Source organism: Halyomorpha halys, unplaced genomic scaffold (assembly GCF_000696795.3).
Source record: "Halyomorpha halys isolate HHAL.00 unplaced genomic scaffold, Hhal_1.1 Scaffold215.1, whole genome shotgun sequence".
NCBI classification, from domain to species: Eukaryota; Metazoa; Arthropoda; class Insecta; order Hemiptera; family Pentatomidae; genus Halyomorpha; species Halyomorpha halys.
Window position 1 is genome coordinate 579,453 of NW_027107820.1, and position 17,039 is coordinate 596,491.

Genomic DNA, 17,039 nt, shown 5'->3' on the forward strand with positions numbered 1-17,039 from the left:
TACATATATAATATATACTAACATATTACATAAATTTGGCTTTAAAAATAAAGGATCATCTACATTGTGTTATAATCATACAGAACCACGATCTCATAGTGGAAATTAATTCAGATTTTATCAAAGTCATTTTTGGTTTTGATATCCATTTAATATATCATCTTGAATTTTTTATTTTTTAATATAATAAAATAAAAATATAGAAACATGGTTGTTTAATAGCATAATATAAAAATAAGCATGTTTAATAGGATAAAATAAAAATATTTCTTAATAGGATAAACCAATAGATAGAAATATGATTATTTAATAGGATAAAATAAAAATATGCTTGTTTAATTATTCAACATATATTTTTTATTAAAATAAAAATATACATAGCTTTATACATTAAAAAAAAAGACAATATGTGGAACACATATTTCTGGAGTCTACCTATGTCACAGCAATTATAAAGTTATTGTTTGAAATTATTTAAATAACACAAAATCTTTTAACAGCAATGGTAAGAATAAAAAATGATATTTTTGGACCATAAAAACCTGTCAAAATAGCTATTTGAATAGATGATATATTTATAATGTATAGTACACATGCATACAGACTTGTGTGTTTGTGTATACATCTCTTATTTTATGTTAAAAAAATATATATATCCTTCCTTTGCTACATCAATATCATCATTAGAAATTCACTAATTGATTTTTATAGTACTGAATCAATTTCAGGCAAACAATAACACCAAATGAAAACAATTGGCTTAGTAAAAGCTCAGTAGTGACCCCTTTCCAGTTCAAAGTTCAACTCTCTGTCAATGCCCCTGTGGTGTTTATTCAAAACTTATTTCTTTTGTAATGACATTGTTATAGTTAATGAATGATATTTAGAAATAGAATAACTTTACACCATTTAATTTTATATACATATAAGATCAACAAGATGCAGTTTAAAAAGCACTTATTCAAAAAGAAACAAAAACAATATAAACCATTTAAACAGTAAAAAACAAACAACAAAACTCAGATTCTGATTAAGTCTCAGTTCCTCAGCTCTTTTTGTCTCAAATAAAAAATGTTTGTATTTTTTATTTAGTTGATTTTGATGATGCAATAGTTTGTTCATTAAAAATAAAAAAAATGATTTATTTGTCCAATGAATACTTTTTTATAACAGAGAAATATTAACTTTTCCAAAAGGTATATTTACAAAAATATTAACTCAAGTTATTTTCCCATGAAGCAGATTTAAATGGGTTTTAATCATTTGAATAATATTTGAGTAAAGAAAAAGTTTGGGACGGTTCTGAATAGCAAGTCAATTTTTTAGTTATGCTTTTTACCCAAAGTTGGTCTGAACAAAAATGGATTTCATGTACCATTTAGTACAAAAATTTAATGTTTTTTAGTCAAAATTCTCCAGTAAAGAAAAACATACACCCTTCAACTTACAATATATAATTTTATACAGTACCTTACTTTAATTTTGTATGACAGCTTCAATTATGTTTATAAGTTGTTATTTATAAGGAAACTAATTACAAATATTTTGTGTAAAAACATTATGAACTATGAGTTTTTTCTAATTCACAAGAAAGATCCAATAGGTAATCTATGTATAACAAACTTTTTTATATTTTTAATGATGAATTTACAGTAAGATAATTGAGGTCTTATGCGGACAATTATTTTTTGAAATTTTACAGGAGACCAAACAAACTGAAAAGATAAATTCCTAATAAATAAGGATTGATTTATCTAGGCAACTGGGATGTTGATAAAGGCGATGTATGGGCAAATCATTAGCCATAGATAGAGATATTTCTGAATAATCTATAATCCAAAAAAATCTTATTAAAAAATATGGATTTACTGGGGTTTGGCTTGATTAAACATGTATCAAAAAAGGATGAAAGCATATGTTTTAATTGTTTCACATAATTTCAGGTTAACTTAATATTGCTGATATATAAAAACATTGCTAGACTTGGCACCAACTTGCACATTTTTATTTATTAATTAGTTACTAAAAATAAATTCTAATGTACTCTTAATGATTCAATATAATGAAGAGCTATTTGTTATAAAATCAGCAATAAATATAAATGTATTAATTTTTAAAGAACCTTTTTATTTTTATTGGTTCTGCATAAAATAAGAATTTATTGATAGTAGGTAAGTATATCACAATAAAATAGCAATAATATTATATATTATATGTAGGAAGACTTTATTTTTGTATTGAATTAAACTTCAATACACTGTATATTTAAATCAAATAAAAATATTCAAATTGTAAATATATACTCATTCATTGAAATAAAATGATATACTTAAAAAGTTTTACTAAATTATACTATGATAATAACCTACCACCATTTATAAGATATTGCATAGGGTCTTTTTCTATCGTACATTTTTTCTCCCAAATGATCTGGTTTGTAAATTTATTTTATATTTCCATTTATAACTAGGTTATTTATTTTGATCGATTGATTTATTCATTCAAAAGAATAAGGTTACATATTACCACAAAATAAAGTGACCTTACTTTACTGATGGGATGAATTCTGATAAATAACTAAAAAAATGATGTACATGGCAGGAGGAAGACTAAAAAAAAAATCCTAGACTTTTGGTTTAGAAAATGCCATTGCATCACTGCACTGATGATTTCTTTAAAATATCTGGATCATTTTAGGAGAAACAGCCCAATGCATATCAGATAATAAAACGTATAATTACAATTTTTGTTATAAAATATAGTTTTTATTAGTTAACATTTTTTTCTCTTAATAATAATCATTCAGTTTTTATATATTTTTTACTTTATCTACACAATATTAATATATGTACAGTTTTTACTACATGTGCATTACCATTTGTAGCACATAATAACAAAAGAATTTTAACAATTTTGTATGTTGAAATTTATGAAAGTATACATAGTTTTCTTTTAAGAAGCTTTATCAAAAATATGTTCATTAACTGCAATTATAAGGTTATCAACGTCCTCTCTCAACATCATGATTTTGATTAGATGTTTGTGGTTGACTTGCTTTCTCTGCCATTTTAATTCTTCTATGCTTACCTAAACATTTTTTAAATACAATATAAGTTGGTAAAAAATGGAGCAGAAGTAGGAAACTAAACTAATGAATTAAAATAATCAGTTCTTTTTTAATTAAAAACTGTATATAAATTTGTTTTTGGGCTTATTTTACCTAATATTTTAGTAAAAAAGATGTATAGCAAAATAGTTATAGATGCTGTAGTTTTAGATGGTCATTTTTAATTTTTTTACAGGTATGTGAACAAAGAAGATATTACAGCTTGGCAATTTAACAGAGAACCCCATGGGTGGAGTCAAGTACTACACAGGGTAGGAAATGAAAATGCTGATATTATAGATTTACTGCTGTGCTATTAACTCAAAGAACCTGTGGGTTCAGACCGGGTTGTGGCAAATAATTATTTATATTCTGTTACTGTAGCCATATGTCAACCCTGTGGATTCGGGGAGCTCTCCAGGGTCCATACAGCCTTATAAAATGGGTATTCTGAAGTGGCGAAAAATCTGGCAGTTGTAAATAATCATGATAAAATCACTTACTTGCTCAACGATGTTAGTATTGATTTCAATATAGATTTCTAATATCGATCTTATAGAGTTTAATATTGATATTATTAAATATTTCAATATAGATATTAGTATCGATGTATTGATTTACCGATTTCAATTGACATTAAGAAGCCCTATAGGTCCGCCCAACAATGGAAAATTGTTGGCCTCTATTTGCAGTCGACCCGTTGTGTGTCAATTTTTGGTCACAAGTTTGTTTTTGAGTTTGCATTGAGCTATAACTGCCAACAAATGAATATTTGTGTTATCCTTGTTTTGATTGATTAAAGAATATCCCCAAACTTTGGATTCAATAATTAACTCTAGTTTAAGGTAGTATATATTAAAATGTAATCGATTCTGTTTGGATACATTGTTTTAAATCTAGTCAATTAACTTTACAAGTTCAATATTTTGACTTTTGTATCCCTATTTTTAAGGGGCAGACAACGGCATTACAAGGGAGTTTCTTTATTATTCAGTTCTCCAACTTTGTATCCTGTACAGCTTCTATCCGATTTCGATATAGTGCCGCATTGATATCAATTACTCTAGATCAATCTGATGCTGCTGAAATAAATAACTGAATTACTTTTTATCAATTGTGATAATTGTTCTCGTAATTGTTTGATAACTTTCAGTTGCGAATTGGGTCAACTCATCAATTTATTTTCTAGTTCAAAAAAACGAAAAAAATATTCTTGATCGCTAACATTTTCGATCAAGGAAGAAACACAGAGTAAATGTAAACTTAATTTTATTGTGCGCCAACGTCTCAACCGAAGTTATGGACCTTCATCGGAACGACGTGCCCAAAAATTTGGAACAAATGACTGAAGTTTGTATCTCATTTTAATACATACTCAAGAGAAAAGGAATACTTTAAGAGAACTGAGTTAACTTTCCTCATTAATAATTAAAACAACTAGTTTTATTTTACAAATTTTAAAGCTGGTAAATGAAAATTAAATCAGGAAAGATTTCGCTATAACCGATTTTTTTTAATATTATTTATTTAATGTAATTTACAACTGTACACAATAATACAATAGGTAAATATGTTGTATGTTTCATATACACTTGAAAATCTTTGGAAGGAACCACCCATTGGTGGTACTTCAAACATTAATTTAAATTAGAAGGCCCCGTGGCCATCTTCTTTTCAGACTCCTCGGAGGATTATCAGGGATTGTTAAGGATAAAAGATTAAGAATTAATGGGTTAGGATGGTTAAGGAGTTTGGAATGAAAAGACGCATATCATATGAATGAGTTTATTTGTGATGTAATAAGGAGCATCAAGGATTTTAAGTAGGATTTTGGATTGTAACGATTGGATGCGGGAAGAATTTGATGGTTTGGTGGAGCTCCATTCCATGGAGTTCCAGAGCTCAATTCCATATGTCCAAATTGGTCTGATTATCGTAGTGTATACTAATTTTTTGTAGTGAATGGGAAGTTTAGAGCGTTTGTCAAGTAAGTGTTGTAGCAATCAGAATCTACTAATCTTGTCGTTTCAGTCCTGTGTCTGGATTCCAAGTAAGTCTCTTGTCAAGATGGAGTCCTAAGTATCGAATCTGTTCAACAGGCGTTAGTATTAGGAAGGATACTGTAGGACAGGAGGGGAGAGGTTTACGACTGAGAGTAAAGGAGATCTGGTGGGATTTGTTAGGATTTATTTTGATTCCCAGTTTTTACACCATTCTTCAATAGATGGTATGTGTGCCTGTAGTGTTTGTGATGCATTAGTTGGGTCGTTGTTTACAGAAAGTATACATGTGTCATCAGCGTATGTAGTTAGGACTGTGTTAGGGTGGGTTGGGATGTCAGCTGTATAAACCGTATAATGAATGCGACCTAAGATACTACCTTGAGAAACACCGGCGGACTGAGAAAAGAGAGATGAGTAGGCTAGGTTATGATTTACTTTAAAGGTTCTATCAGTGAGGTAGGAGCGGATTATAAGGAAATATATTGGGGGTAGGAATTGACGAAGTTTATAGTCGCTATAACCTAAACTTAAAATGCACATTTCAGTATTGTACGACTTTATTCAATAAAATTTATCCTCATCTTGGAATATAAGAGTGAAAAACAGTTGGACTCTTTCTAATAGTTATATATATGTAATACAGTACTCACGTGCTAGCTTCAGCATGATGACTCCCCACCAAATACTCCATCCCCATCCAACCAGGCAGAATATTATTGTGAATATTTGGCCTATCCCTATGAACAAGTTGATGCAAAAAGCACCAAGTCTCGCAATCGCAGTATCATTTACGGAAAACCTTGGTTTGCCGAAGCACAAGCACAGTATACCACTAGTCATGGTTCCTAAAAAAAAAAATAAAAAAAAAATAAATTACTTGCCAAGAACTAATTATTTTAAACAGTCAGTTTTACATACCAAACATAAATATTAATGAATTCTAAAAAGCAATTTTATTCTTTGACACTAAAATAGATAAATAAATAATTTATACAAATTTAAATATTTTTTTTTATCATTCAATAATTAGATTACCTAGTGTCCGATAGTATCAATTGAAATCAAATATTAGACAGCTCTCCGAAGGTGGAATTGGTCATGTTATATTAAGTTACAGTCAGTTTTACCAAAAATGAACAATCATTTTATACAAGAAAGGTAATATTTATCATATAGAATAAAACGTGGGTACATATTTCGTATTAAACAAAAATATTTTTGTTTCATGTTTGCTCAAATATTAAAAAGAAACTTTCTTATTTGTTCATGTTGTATGGGGCCATAAAGGTACTAATCCGCATAATCCAAGAATATTTTATCAATAGTTGTATCTATCAATCAATAGACGTATCTGTATTCAAATCCATGTGATGAGCAAACTATCTACTACTTTTTAATCAATTTTAATGAAGTCTTCTTTGATTAACGTACCTAGGTGGTCCTATAAACAAAACATAATTAATTATGTCAAATCCCACTACTTTAACTTACACACACGTTAAGGTTCTTTCCTTGACAAACTCATTAAAAGCCTTTAACATTAAAGTCTTCCTTTATTCATTCTTGCTATCTCCTTCTATAATTATCTACTCATATGCAATCGAAAAACTGATATACAACCTCATTTCAACATATATTATCTCTCCACGTCCTCTACTATCAATCTACCTGATATTTTAAAGAATAAAACTGGACGTATTTCATTTATTTACTTGTGTTTTTAAATAGCTTATGGTCACTCATTTTACACTGTTCAATATTTATAAATATCAATTTTGGAATTTTAGTACTTTCGTTCATTTTACCTTTTCGTCCTTATTTTATAATTTTATTATTTGGTTAAACCTTAAATCACAAACCAGACAATGGCCAGACAGGCCCTTTAACAGCATTGACATGATTCTTAAGGAACTAGGCGCCCCAGAATTATTTATCATTTCAAATTTGTATTTATCATCTTAACATTTCTCTCATGCTGTCAATATACATATATAATTCCAAACGCAAATCTCACGGTCTTAGGTAAGATAAAAGTGCACATTCATATGTTAAAAAAATGATATGTTTTTATGACAAATATGTTTTTTAAATTTAAAATACACCGATACCAATACCAATACACCAAAAAAATAGCACTCACAGCATAACTTATATTCAGTGTGAGTTATAAAATGGTAGGAATAGTTTTAAAATTGTTCCCTCTAACTGACCTGTTCCTGGGAGGAAGACATTGAGTATTAGGCAAGTCCAGGCGAGGCATATTGGAAGAACTGGTATAGCCGCTTTCATCATCGAGCTCTGTTCGACCAAGCTGTGTTCCAATTTGGAAAAACCCTGAAAAAATAATTACAGTTATTGGTCATTAACAATTGGAGATAACAATATAATAAAATGACAATATTTTAAGATTATAGAAATTGAAGTAATCTCTTAGCTATCACTCTTTTAAGAAATACGAGCATAAAATAAACGCAAAGGAAAAAACTAAAGAGGGGTTAGAAAAAATCTAATTTGACTTTGTGACGGATGGTTTAATTGATGAAAGGCATAGTTTCGGGGTTACGGGCAAAAATTTGAAAATATTTTTATAAGTTATCAATACGCGGCAGCAAATTTCGTTTGACAAATTGTTATCAATTCTGTTAATAAATGCTTATCCCAAAAAAACATAAAGAACTGTAAAAAAAAAAAAACATTACTTAAATCGTATCCGCATGCAACTACTATTCCATTGAACCAATTTGGTGAATTTTACAACAGTTTTGAAAATGCAACTGGGTACGCCGGCAGTCGTAAGGGATTTATCGTCTTGGAAAACACACCTTCAGCCGTATGTTCTTTTCTTAAATAGACGTAAAACTTTAAAAATTAAAAACTCAAATTTCACATATAAAGCTATGGCTTTGAAGTGACTGACTGTAGTTGAATGCCTCCTAGTCTATAAGGAGTACCATGGCCTTTATTTATTTTAATAGCAGTATAGAAAAAAAATGATGTACATTTTTTTTAATCGCATGAGGACTTATTGTTTTTTTTAAACTCAAAATTCTAGGGTATTTACTATTTTTAAACTTATTTTTGGGACAAGGGAGGCCTCAAAAACAATACTGCCCCAGAGCCTGACAATAAATCCCCTTGAACTCAAAATGGTCACCATCAGCACTGGGTTCAGAAAGTAATTGATTTTCGGCCTTAATATTTTAAGAACAGTACTAAGCGGCTATAACCCTGGATTAGTTCCTGGATGGCATGATATAAAACATTGCGAATTATTACTCCTATTTTGGAAGTGAATCCTGGAAGTTTCATAATTCACAACTTCCACCTTAAAAAAGCTCAGTAATGTTTTTCGTAGCGGGCATTGAGTATGCTAAGACAGGACATGCTGTATTGAGCATAGGGGCTTAGTTCTGGGAACTATATTACTATTCTCAGATATGTGTGAAACAAAAGGATTTGTTACAAGGAAATAAAATTGTTAAGGTGTGGATGTGAATTTGTCAAACATAATCAAATAATATATAACACTGGACAGAGGTTAATAGAACAAAATATGTTTCATAATCTTTTTTGGAAAATGGATTTTTTCTTTTAATTATGTTTAGTAGGAGAAACATAGTATGACAAATAATTCAATATAATCATTTCCGCAGCCTAAATTCCAAAACATCGTTACTATTTTTTTTATAAAGTAAAGTTCTAAGTGGAATTGAAGTTTCCAACATTTATTATTAGTTGGTAGTTTCGAGAAATTAAAAAAAGGACTTTAAAAACTTTTTAATGGAATCACGTTTTTGTTTCTTAATAAATTTATGATGGGAGTGGGTAGGTAAGGCACTGTGCTACTAACTCTTAGAATCCTGATTCGAATCCGCCTGTGGCAGACGATTATTTTCTGTTTCACTGCAGCCATGAGTCAGCCCTGTTTGTTCGGGAGCCCTCCGGTGTCCTCCCAGTCTCATAAAGTGGGTACTCTTATAGGGGAAATTCTGGCGGTTGATTGTGATCCTAACAAAATCACCTCCTTGCATATCCGTTGATTTAGTAACAGTACTTCCTTACAAAGTACTGCATCCCTGACCCTTCATGGGTTGTAGTGGTACATTTTAATTATTTTTTAAAATTAAATGCATTGTAACATTACAAATTATGCACAAAACTTCAAAACTGTAATTAGGAGCTTTTGAAATGATTTTCGCGTTGTACCCAAGTTATCACAAATAAGAAAAAAATTACAAATATATACTTCATTTAGAGAAATCACTAAGGAAGTACCTACCGACTGAATACTGGTTGTTCGACTTTTTGACATTTCTTTTCTCCGATTTTTCAGTAGCTCTTGAGATTGCTGTGGCCTCGGGCGTACTGAAGACTTTGACGGACAGCAGCAACAAAACATCTTTCTCCAGTAACTCTTTTTTTTAGGAGTTGTTCGTGGTGGTTCCAGGGTAGGTCCTTTTTTCTTACAGCCACAACAAAATATTTTTCTGCAGAGATTTTTTTTGTTATTTGCTTGAGCCTGTGTTCTAGACGCTGGAGCTGCTTCGGAAGGTGTAATGTGCTCTGAGGTGACTTTTGGTTCAGGTGGTTTCAGTTCGCTTGTTTTCTTCTTGCACTTGCAGCAAGAGAAAAGAGATGGCATGGCTAGTCTCTTCTTCTTCACTTTTGGCGGAGGTGGAGGGCCTGGCCCATTCCTTTTTTTAAACCAAGGCAGCCTCCAGGAACATTCTGTCGACCTCTTAGTTGGGCGACAGCATCCGCATAACTCCTTTAAATTTTTCCGCTTATTAGGGCGAGCAGAAACTGGATGGATCTCCGGTGAACTAAAAAAATAAATAAATAACATAAAAAACATGATTAAGGTAAGAAATGGAAAAATATGTATCTCTTTTAAATTAAAGAAACCCCTTTTCCAACCTTTGCTTTATTGTTCTTCAAATCAAATACATGCATTATTTGAAACGATGAAATACACTGAAGCAGATTAGATGTAGATTACCGCCATTATAAGAAAAAGAGAGAACAAAAGCCACAGAATATTTTCAATCTTATTTCCAAAGATGTAATAAAAACCCAGTTGACATTGGTTTAAACCAAAGATGGGTGTAGCTTCAACGGTTAGATACGACCACTATTTAGTTCGTAGTGAACACGATTAAAATTATTTTCTAATAGTTTTAGTGATAATCTAAGTAACCTGCAGCAAGCCATCAAAATATACAACTGATCTCAGTCCAGGGTTTTGTTATTGGAAATATGTTTCAGGTATATTTGAAAAATTAGTATCAGTAACATTTTTTAAAAATATTATTTACAATATCATAGTTAATTTTTAATTAATTTAAAATTCATTCATTAAATATACCTCATCATTGATAAATATCTGTTTCTGATACATCTGTAGATTACTAGATTCTATGAATGAAGTATATCAATTCTAAATGTTTGATATACACTTTATTTCAGTACTATCTTCTAAGTGTATATTACAATGCAGTGCCAATTCGTTTAGATTTGTCTAATTTATGTTTTATACAAACTTTTCGACCTTAGTGATACGGGAGCACATCTTTACAGCACACACAGATTTTTTATAAGTATTTTTTACTTGTTACCTACAGCACTTTATTTTATCGACTCATTCTTTAGGTTTATCTTAAAATATTGTTTCTTAGAGTCAATAATTCAAAAAATTTTGACGGAATGTCATCAAATCTTGAGCATTGTTTTTTTTTTTATTGAACAGTAAGTTTTTCTTAAGTTTTGATTTTAATTTGTTAAAAGAAAATCTCGTTTATGTAAAAAAGTTTCAGCCATCGAATTGCAAAACCTAATTACAATACTCTCCTTACCTATATTGTAAGGGGAGTAAAAATATGTATATATATATATATATATATATATATATTAAATATGAATTTAAGTTAACAAATTTATTGTTTCTTTCTAATATATAAATTATTAACATCAGCTTTAATCGCAGCTAGGATCATTAACGTAATTCATTTATCAATTTGAAAAAGTTTTTTCAATTTTTGGTGTTTATTTCAAAAAATCATTTTAAATTAGAAAACTCAAGCTTTACCTCCACGAAACCTTTGAATTCCTCTCTTATCCAATCCTTACAACCCAAAATTCTTTGTAAAATCCTCAATATTCCTTACTTTGTAATAAATAAAATCATCCTCGAAGAACTTAATGTTCCATATGTAACCGATTTATCCATAATCAGATATCAATCCTCCATTTATAAACTCCTTAACCACTCAAAACCACTAGTTTCTAATCTTGCTTCCTCTTCCACTGTTGACAATCCTCCAAGGCGTCTCAAAAGATGTTCTCGAGACCTTCTAATCCAGAATTATTATTAGAGTGCTACCAATGGGTAGTTTCTCTACACGCCTGTATCCTATCATGATGATCTTACATCAAATTTACTGGATATATTAATATTTAAGTACAGTTGTAAATATCATTAAATAAATGTATAAAAAATAGAAATCAGTGAGTTTACCAAGATAAATTTCAAGTTTAAAGTACCAATACTAGACTTTCCATTAGTGTTAAATGTTCATAAAACAAAATATACCAATGATTAAAAAATTAAATAGAAATGAATATTAATAATTAAACGAAATAAAATTCGAAAAATATTAGAATACTGCATATAATCCAGCTTATTATCTGGATTAATGGTTAATTAAAATTAACATTAAACAGTTTTAGGAATTGTTTGGGGAACCCTAATGGCATCAGTGGAAAGAGCCCAAATAAAATGGATAAGATGTGTGGAGAGAATGCCCGATTGAAGGATACTTGAGAAGATAATCTATGTGGACGAGGATGGAAAGAACGCTCACAGATCAGATGGTTTGATGGTGTAGTGGAAGTCCCGAGGCAGCTGGAGAGAGCGAGCAAAAGATCATGGAAGTTCGTTGATTGTGTTGGAAGAGGCCTTTAGTTCTTGCTAGACTGTATTGGCATGATAATAATAATTTGAGACTTTCCAGTCTCAACTCTAGTTGAGTTGAAAGTTGAAAAGATGAACATGAAAATGTGTGAACATACAACCCTCTAGATACTATAGACTATCTATATTGGAGGAAGATAGTCCGAGTGGCGGTCAATAAAGGTATCAAAATATTTTTTAAAAAAACTATTTATTGTTAACTAACGTTTTGTCCCACTTTGCAGGGCTTCGTCAGTACAAAATAAGAAAACAAGATACAAACATTAAAAATAAAAATCATTTAAAAACGATTGTTAAGTTTATAAGGTATATAAAAAACTGAAAATAATAAAATATTAATAATAACAATATGTGGAAATATGCATGTTGGTAGACTGGAGACAAGTTGTTAATAAATTTAACCAGGTATGATATAAGTTCTTAATATAGATCTAGACTCATATATATTGAGTATATAATATAATTTAAGGGTGATGAATATAAAAAAAAAAAAAAAAATCTTAGATATGAAAATAAGATATTAAATTATAAAATCAATTTTTATTGTGTGGTAAAAACTGTTCTTTTTTTCGATTTTTTTTTTGCATACAATGCTGCTTAATTAATGATAAAATAAACGTAGGTGGGTTTGAAGTTATATATTTATAACTTTAATATCGATATATTTTTGACGATGGAGGAAAATGATTTTTAGTAATTAATAGTTAGCGAAAACTTTCATTCGTATTGTGCACACATATGTAAGACTAAACTATTAGTGATTAAAATCGGGTTATGGTTGTGTTGCCATGGTAAGTTCTGAAACTAACAACTCTGGTACCGTATATTTGACTAGACAACACGTCCATCTAGTTACTGTTATAGCAAGAAGAGTTGAAATACTTACAACTTTCCGTTGTTGAACATGACCTCAGCTGTTTCTGGTGGACGCAGCCCTTGCTCCATTGATCCATGGCCCCGAGGAAATCTTGGAAAAATGCATTACGTCATAATTCATTACAATAGTTATGTATCCTCATTGTTTAAATTCCTCTAGAAAATTTATCCATTTCGTAAAGTTATTTAAATTAACGGTCCCGTACAAATAATGCTAAACTTTTCTTTAGTTAGGTTGAAGGACTCTATAAAAATATTTTTATACATTTTCTGTATATTTTTTAACAAATCTATGTAATAATTATTTTCTATTTTTTCCCTAAAAAAATTGCTCAATAATAATAAGTATGAATTATCTATATAATAAACAGCTTAAGTGTCACTCCTTAACCGCATTCATGACAACTTTACATCCGTGAATTATTTTTTCAAGTTCACAACAAAATTTTTAATAAGTATAAAATTACTAGGTGAAAGCGTCTTATTTCACATTGTTTAAGTAAAATCGAAGGGTGAAAAATAATTGCGTGAGAAACAGAGCTATATCAGTATTTTTAGAGCTATTTAGTAAGAGCTAAGGTCGTATTTGCTCCTTATTTTACTTGCAACACAGAAAAAAAGTTAATTTAATTATTTAATAAATGTTTGAAAACCGGGAGGAGGGGACGAGAAAGAAGTCAAAATTTTTAAAAAGACACTGCTCTTGCAATTGACTTTCACATACCCATTTTCAACCCTCTTACTCAATTTGGAATTGCTGTAGAGGTGTGCAAAACCTTAAAATCCAGGAGAAAACCTTTGGATGTAACGAAATTTTGATTAAAATTTATCCCTACTTTGAACTATTTTTCTGCCTAGTAAACTATCCGAAAATCGTGTCCGTTATAAACAGGGATAAAATATATCTCCACCGTCAACAAGCCCATGCATCCTCTTGATGACTAATGGGTTTTATTTTAATGATTAGTTCATTTAAAGTTTAGAGAATAACCTGTATAATGACGTATTATTGCTATCTGTATTTTCATTAATAGTGTTCGTTCATTTTTACAGTATGTATGAAATAACCGCTTACAGTCAATTCATGTTGCATTGCATCAAACAGTATTCCATTTCGAATTATATTTCTTATGGGGTCCTTGCTTCTAATCTTTTGAATCAAGGTCACATTCTGTTCTTAGTATTGATTACAATTTTACACAACTCCTTGTGTTTCTTTTCTTCAAGTTAAATAAAATTAATTTACGCTAATATGTTTAATTATATATATTACACTTTTGTTTTCCAATTGTTTGATAATTTAGAATTCGATAAAAAACCAATGGTAATTATGGAAGTATTTGAATTCACACTAATCTGCCGTTCATACTTTTAACTCGCATGCTAATAAATATATTTAAATAACATGCTTATAAGAATCAAAAGAAATACAGAAAAATTAAGGATTTCCAATATTTAAAGTTTAACTAACATGTATCATGGACAATTGTATTATATCTGAATTAATTTTTAATCGAGCAAAGTATTTTTTTTTCTAAATTCAGCAAAATTCAAGCTTCTTTCTCTTGATTTATTGAAGAAATATATAATATTTTTCAGAAAATAGTCAGCTTAAGAAGTGTTAAGAAAGTAATTCTGTGACTTAGTGCTAAAATAAGCAACAAAACATTTCCCACATTCACAAGTATTTTAACTAAAAATATAAAAATGAAATTCGCATCATGAATTCTAGTGTTGATAAGTTACATTTCTAGATTTTTATGGTTATTTTATGTACATATATCTTAATACCTTGCACTATGATATAAAATAACAGTTCTTTTGATGTTTTCTTAATTATAAACAGTATGATTTGTTGAATTATTGTTTGTCATACAGCCGTTACCAAAGTTTTGAAGTGAACATGAAATCAATATATTAAACAATTAGCTTGCCATGAAGCATGCACCCAAACTTAGGGTGTATCCTCCAACCTAACATGTCACCACGCGATTCCTTCCCGATATATATTACAAGAGAGACTATGACAACCTGTTTGCCAACAAAGAGAAGAGCTTACCCATATATGATGTACATGTTTGAAGTAGAGAAACGGACTGAGCTCGAATCTGGCCCCCACCACTTAATTTCCATTAGGCGTGGACTTGGCCTCGTGGCACGCCAGTGGCGTCGCACGCTACCTCGGACCTTCATTAGCAGCTAATACCCCCACCTTCTTCTTCTAGGTAAATCCTACTTTCTTATAGGTCAATATCGAGGGTTTTTTTTTTTTTTTTTTATTTATGACGATATATTTTAGAGAATTATAGTATAACTGGTACACCCAGTTGACTAAGAATTATAAATAATGAAAATATAATGCGAAATTTGTGAAATGTCAGGGAGGTTGGTGGAATTTGGTTAAGTTTATTTCTTAAAATTATTATTATGTTGTTTTTTTTTGTCGATTTGAAAACAATTAGGGAGCTATCAAGCCATTTTTTTAATGCATAAAAAATAAATTTTGGAACCATAATTTAAAGTAATGAATAACGTTTTCAAGGATCTGAAAATACCTAACCACTACATCTTTCGTTCTTAGCAAGAAACTATTGAGAATATGCCTCCATGACGTTAGTAAATTTATTCCCTCTTACAGGATTAATTATTTTCGTCATATTTTCCCCGGAAATAACAGATTTTTGCACTGAATAAAAGGTCATAACAGATGGGTTAAAAGGTTTTATATCCGTTTCATGAGGCCTTGTACATTTTTGGGGGTTCCGGAGATGTCTGTGGAATATATTCTACCCCCGCCTTATTTGGCGTCCTGTAGCGTCCCCTTTTTGGATCAGAGAAGTAGAAATCTGGATTATGAGGTTGTTTTATTTGCAGAAATACCATTAATAAAGTGAAGATTAATTTCAGTAAAAATTAAATCATGTTAAATTGAGTTAGAGGGTTGCGAATTTTTAAATGAATGGAGTAGGTGTTACAGAAATGCCAAATGAGTCTCAACTAATTTATTTCACTATCATTATTTTTCTGAAAGTTTGGGCATCCCTCTCCGCAACCAATCCAAATTGAGTTAAAGGATTGAAAATCTGAATGAATGAGTTGTAGGTAAAAATATGCCAGTTGGGGTATTTATGTAATTAAAGAAAAAAAATATGTTAACCTTTGTTAACATAAAAATGTTAACCTTTTCTCTCCTTGCAGTTTTTTCTGGATTTAGTGTACCTTGCAACCCCTTCCTTAACCCTGGGTCAGGTGATGAGAATTTGTATGTGGATTGTATTAGTGTAGTGCCTTTTGTGGATCTAAACTGGTTTTCTTTCCTAAAAAAAAATACGCACTACATGCGTGAAATTATTCAGAGCCAAGGCTAGAATAATAGAATAATGTAATTTCTAGTATTCATTATGTCTTTATCTTAATCATTTTATTTTTTGTTATTAGCCCCCATGATGGCCTGAAATTCTGAGCTCCACCAAACCATCAAATTCTTCCCGCATCCAATCCTTACAATCCAAAATCTTCTGTAAAATCCTTGATGCCCCTTATTACCATTATGTCACCAATAAACTCATCCACAAAGACCTTATCATCCCTTTCGTTGCAGATTTGGCCTAAAGTAAATATTGGCGTCTTTACATTGCAAGCTCCTTACCCATCCTAACCCATTAGTTCTTAATCTTTCATCCTTAACAATCCCTGATAATCCTCCGAGGCGTGTTATTTCAAACATTAATTTAAATAAGAAGGTCCTGTGGCAATCTTCTTTCCAGACACCTTGGAAGATTATCAGAGATTGTTAAGGATGAGAGATTAAGAACTAATGGGTTAGGATGGTAAGGTCTTTGTGAATGAGTTTATTGGTGACATAATGGTAATAAGGGGCATCAAGGATTTTACGGAAGATTTTGGATTGTAAGGATTGGATGCGGGAAGAATTTGATGGTTTGGTGGAGCTCCAGAGCTCAATTCCGTATTTCCAAATTCGGTGGTTCCTTCCTAAGATTTTCAAGTGTTTGAAACATATCACATATTTACTTATCATATTTTTTGTACAGTTGTAAATTACAATAAATAAATAATAAAAAAA

General features: G+C 30.3%; 1 protein-coding gene across 1 annotated transcript in view; it reads right to left on the reverse strand.

Annotated features, from left to right (window-relative positions):
- Positions 1-386: 386 nt before the first annotated feature.
- The window catches only part of stum (stumble), a 77,758-nt gene continuing 61,105 nt past the window's right edge, over positions 387-17,039 (reverse strand). Inside the window, exons 2-5 of the mRNA XM_014419007.3 lie at positions 9,389-9,932; positions 7,320-7,443; positions 5,760-5,954; positions 387-3,087 (exon numbers count right to left, since the gene is read on the reverse strand). Coding sequence (XP_014274493.2) covers positions 3,002-3,087; positions 5,760-5,954; positions 7,320-7,443; positions 9,389-9,932 — 949 coding nt within the window. The 3' untranslated portion in view covers positions 387-3,001. The remainder of the gene's footprint in view (positions 3,088-5,759; positions 5,955-7,319; positions 7,444-9,388; positions 9,933-17,039) is intronic.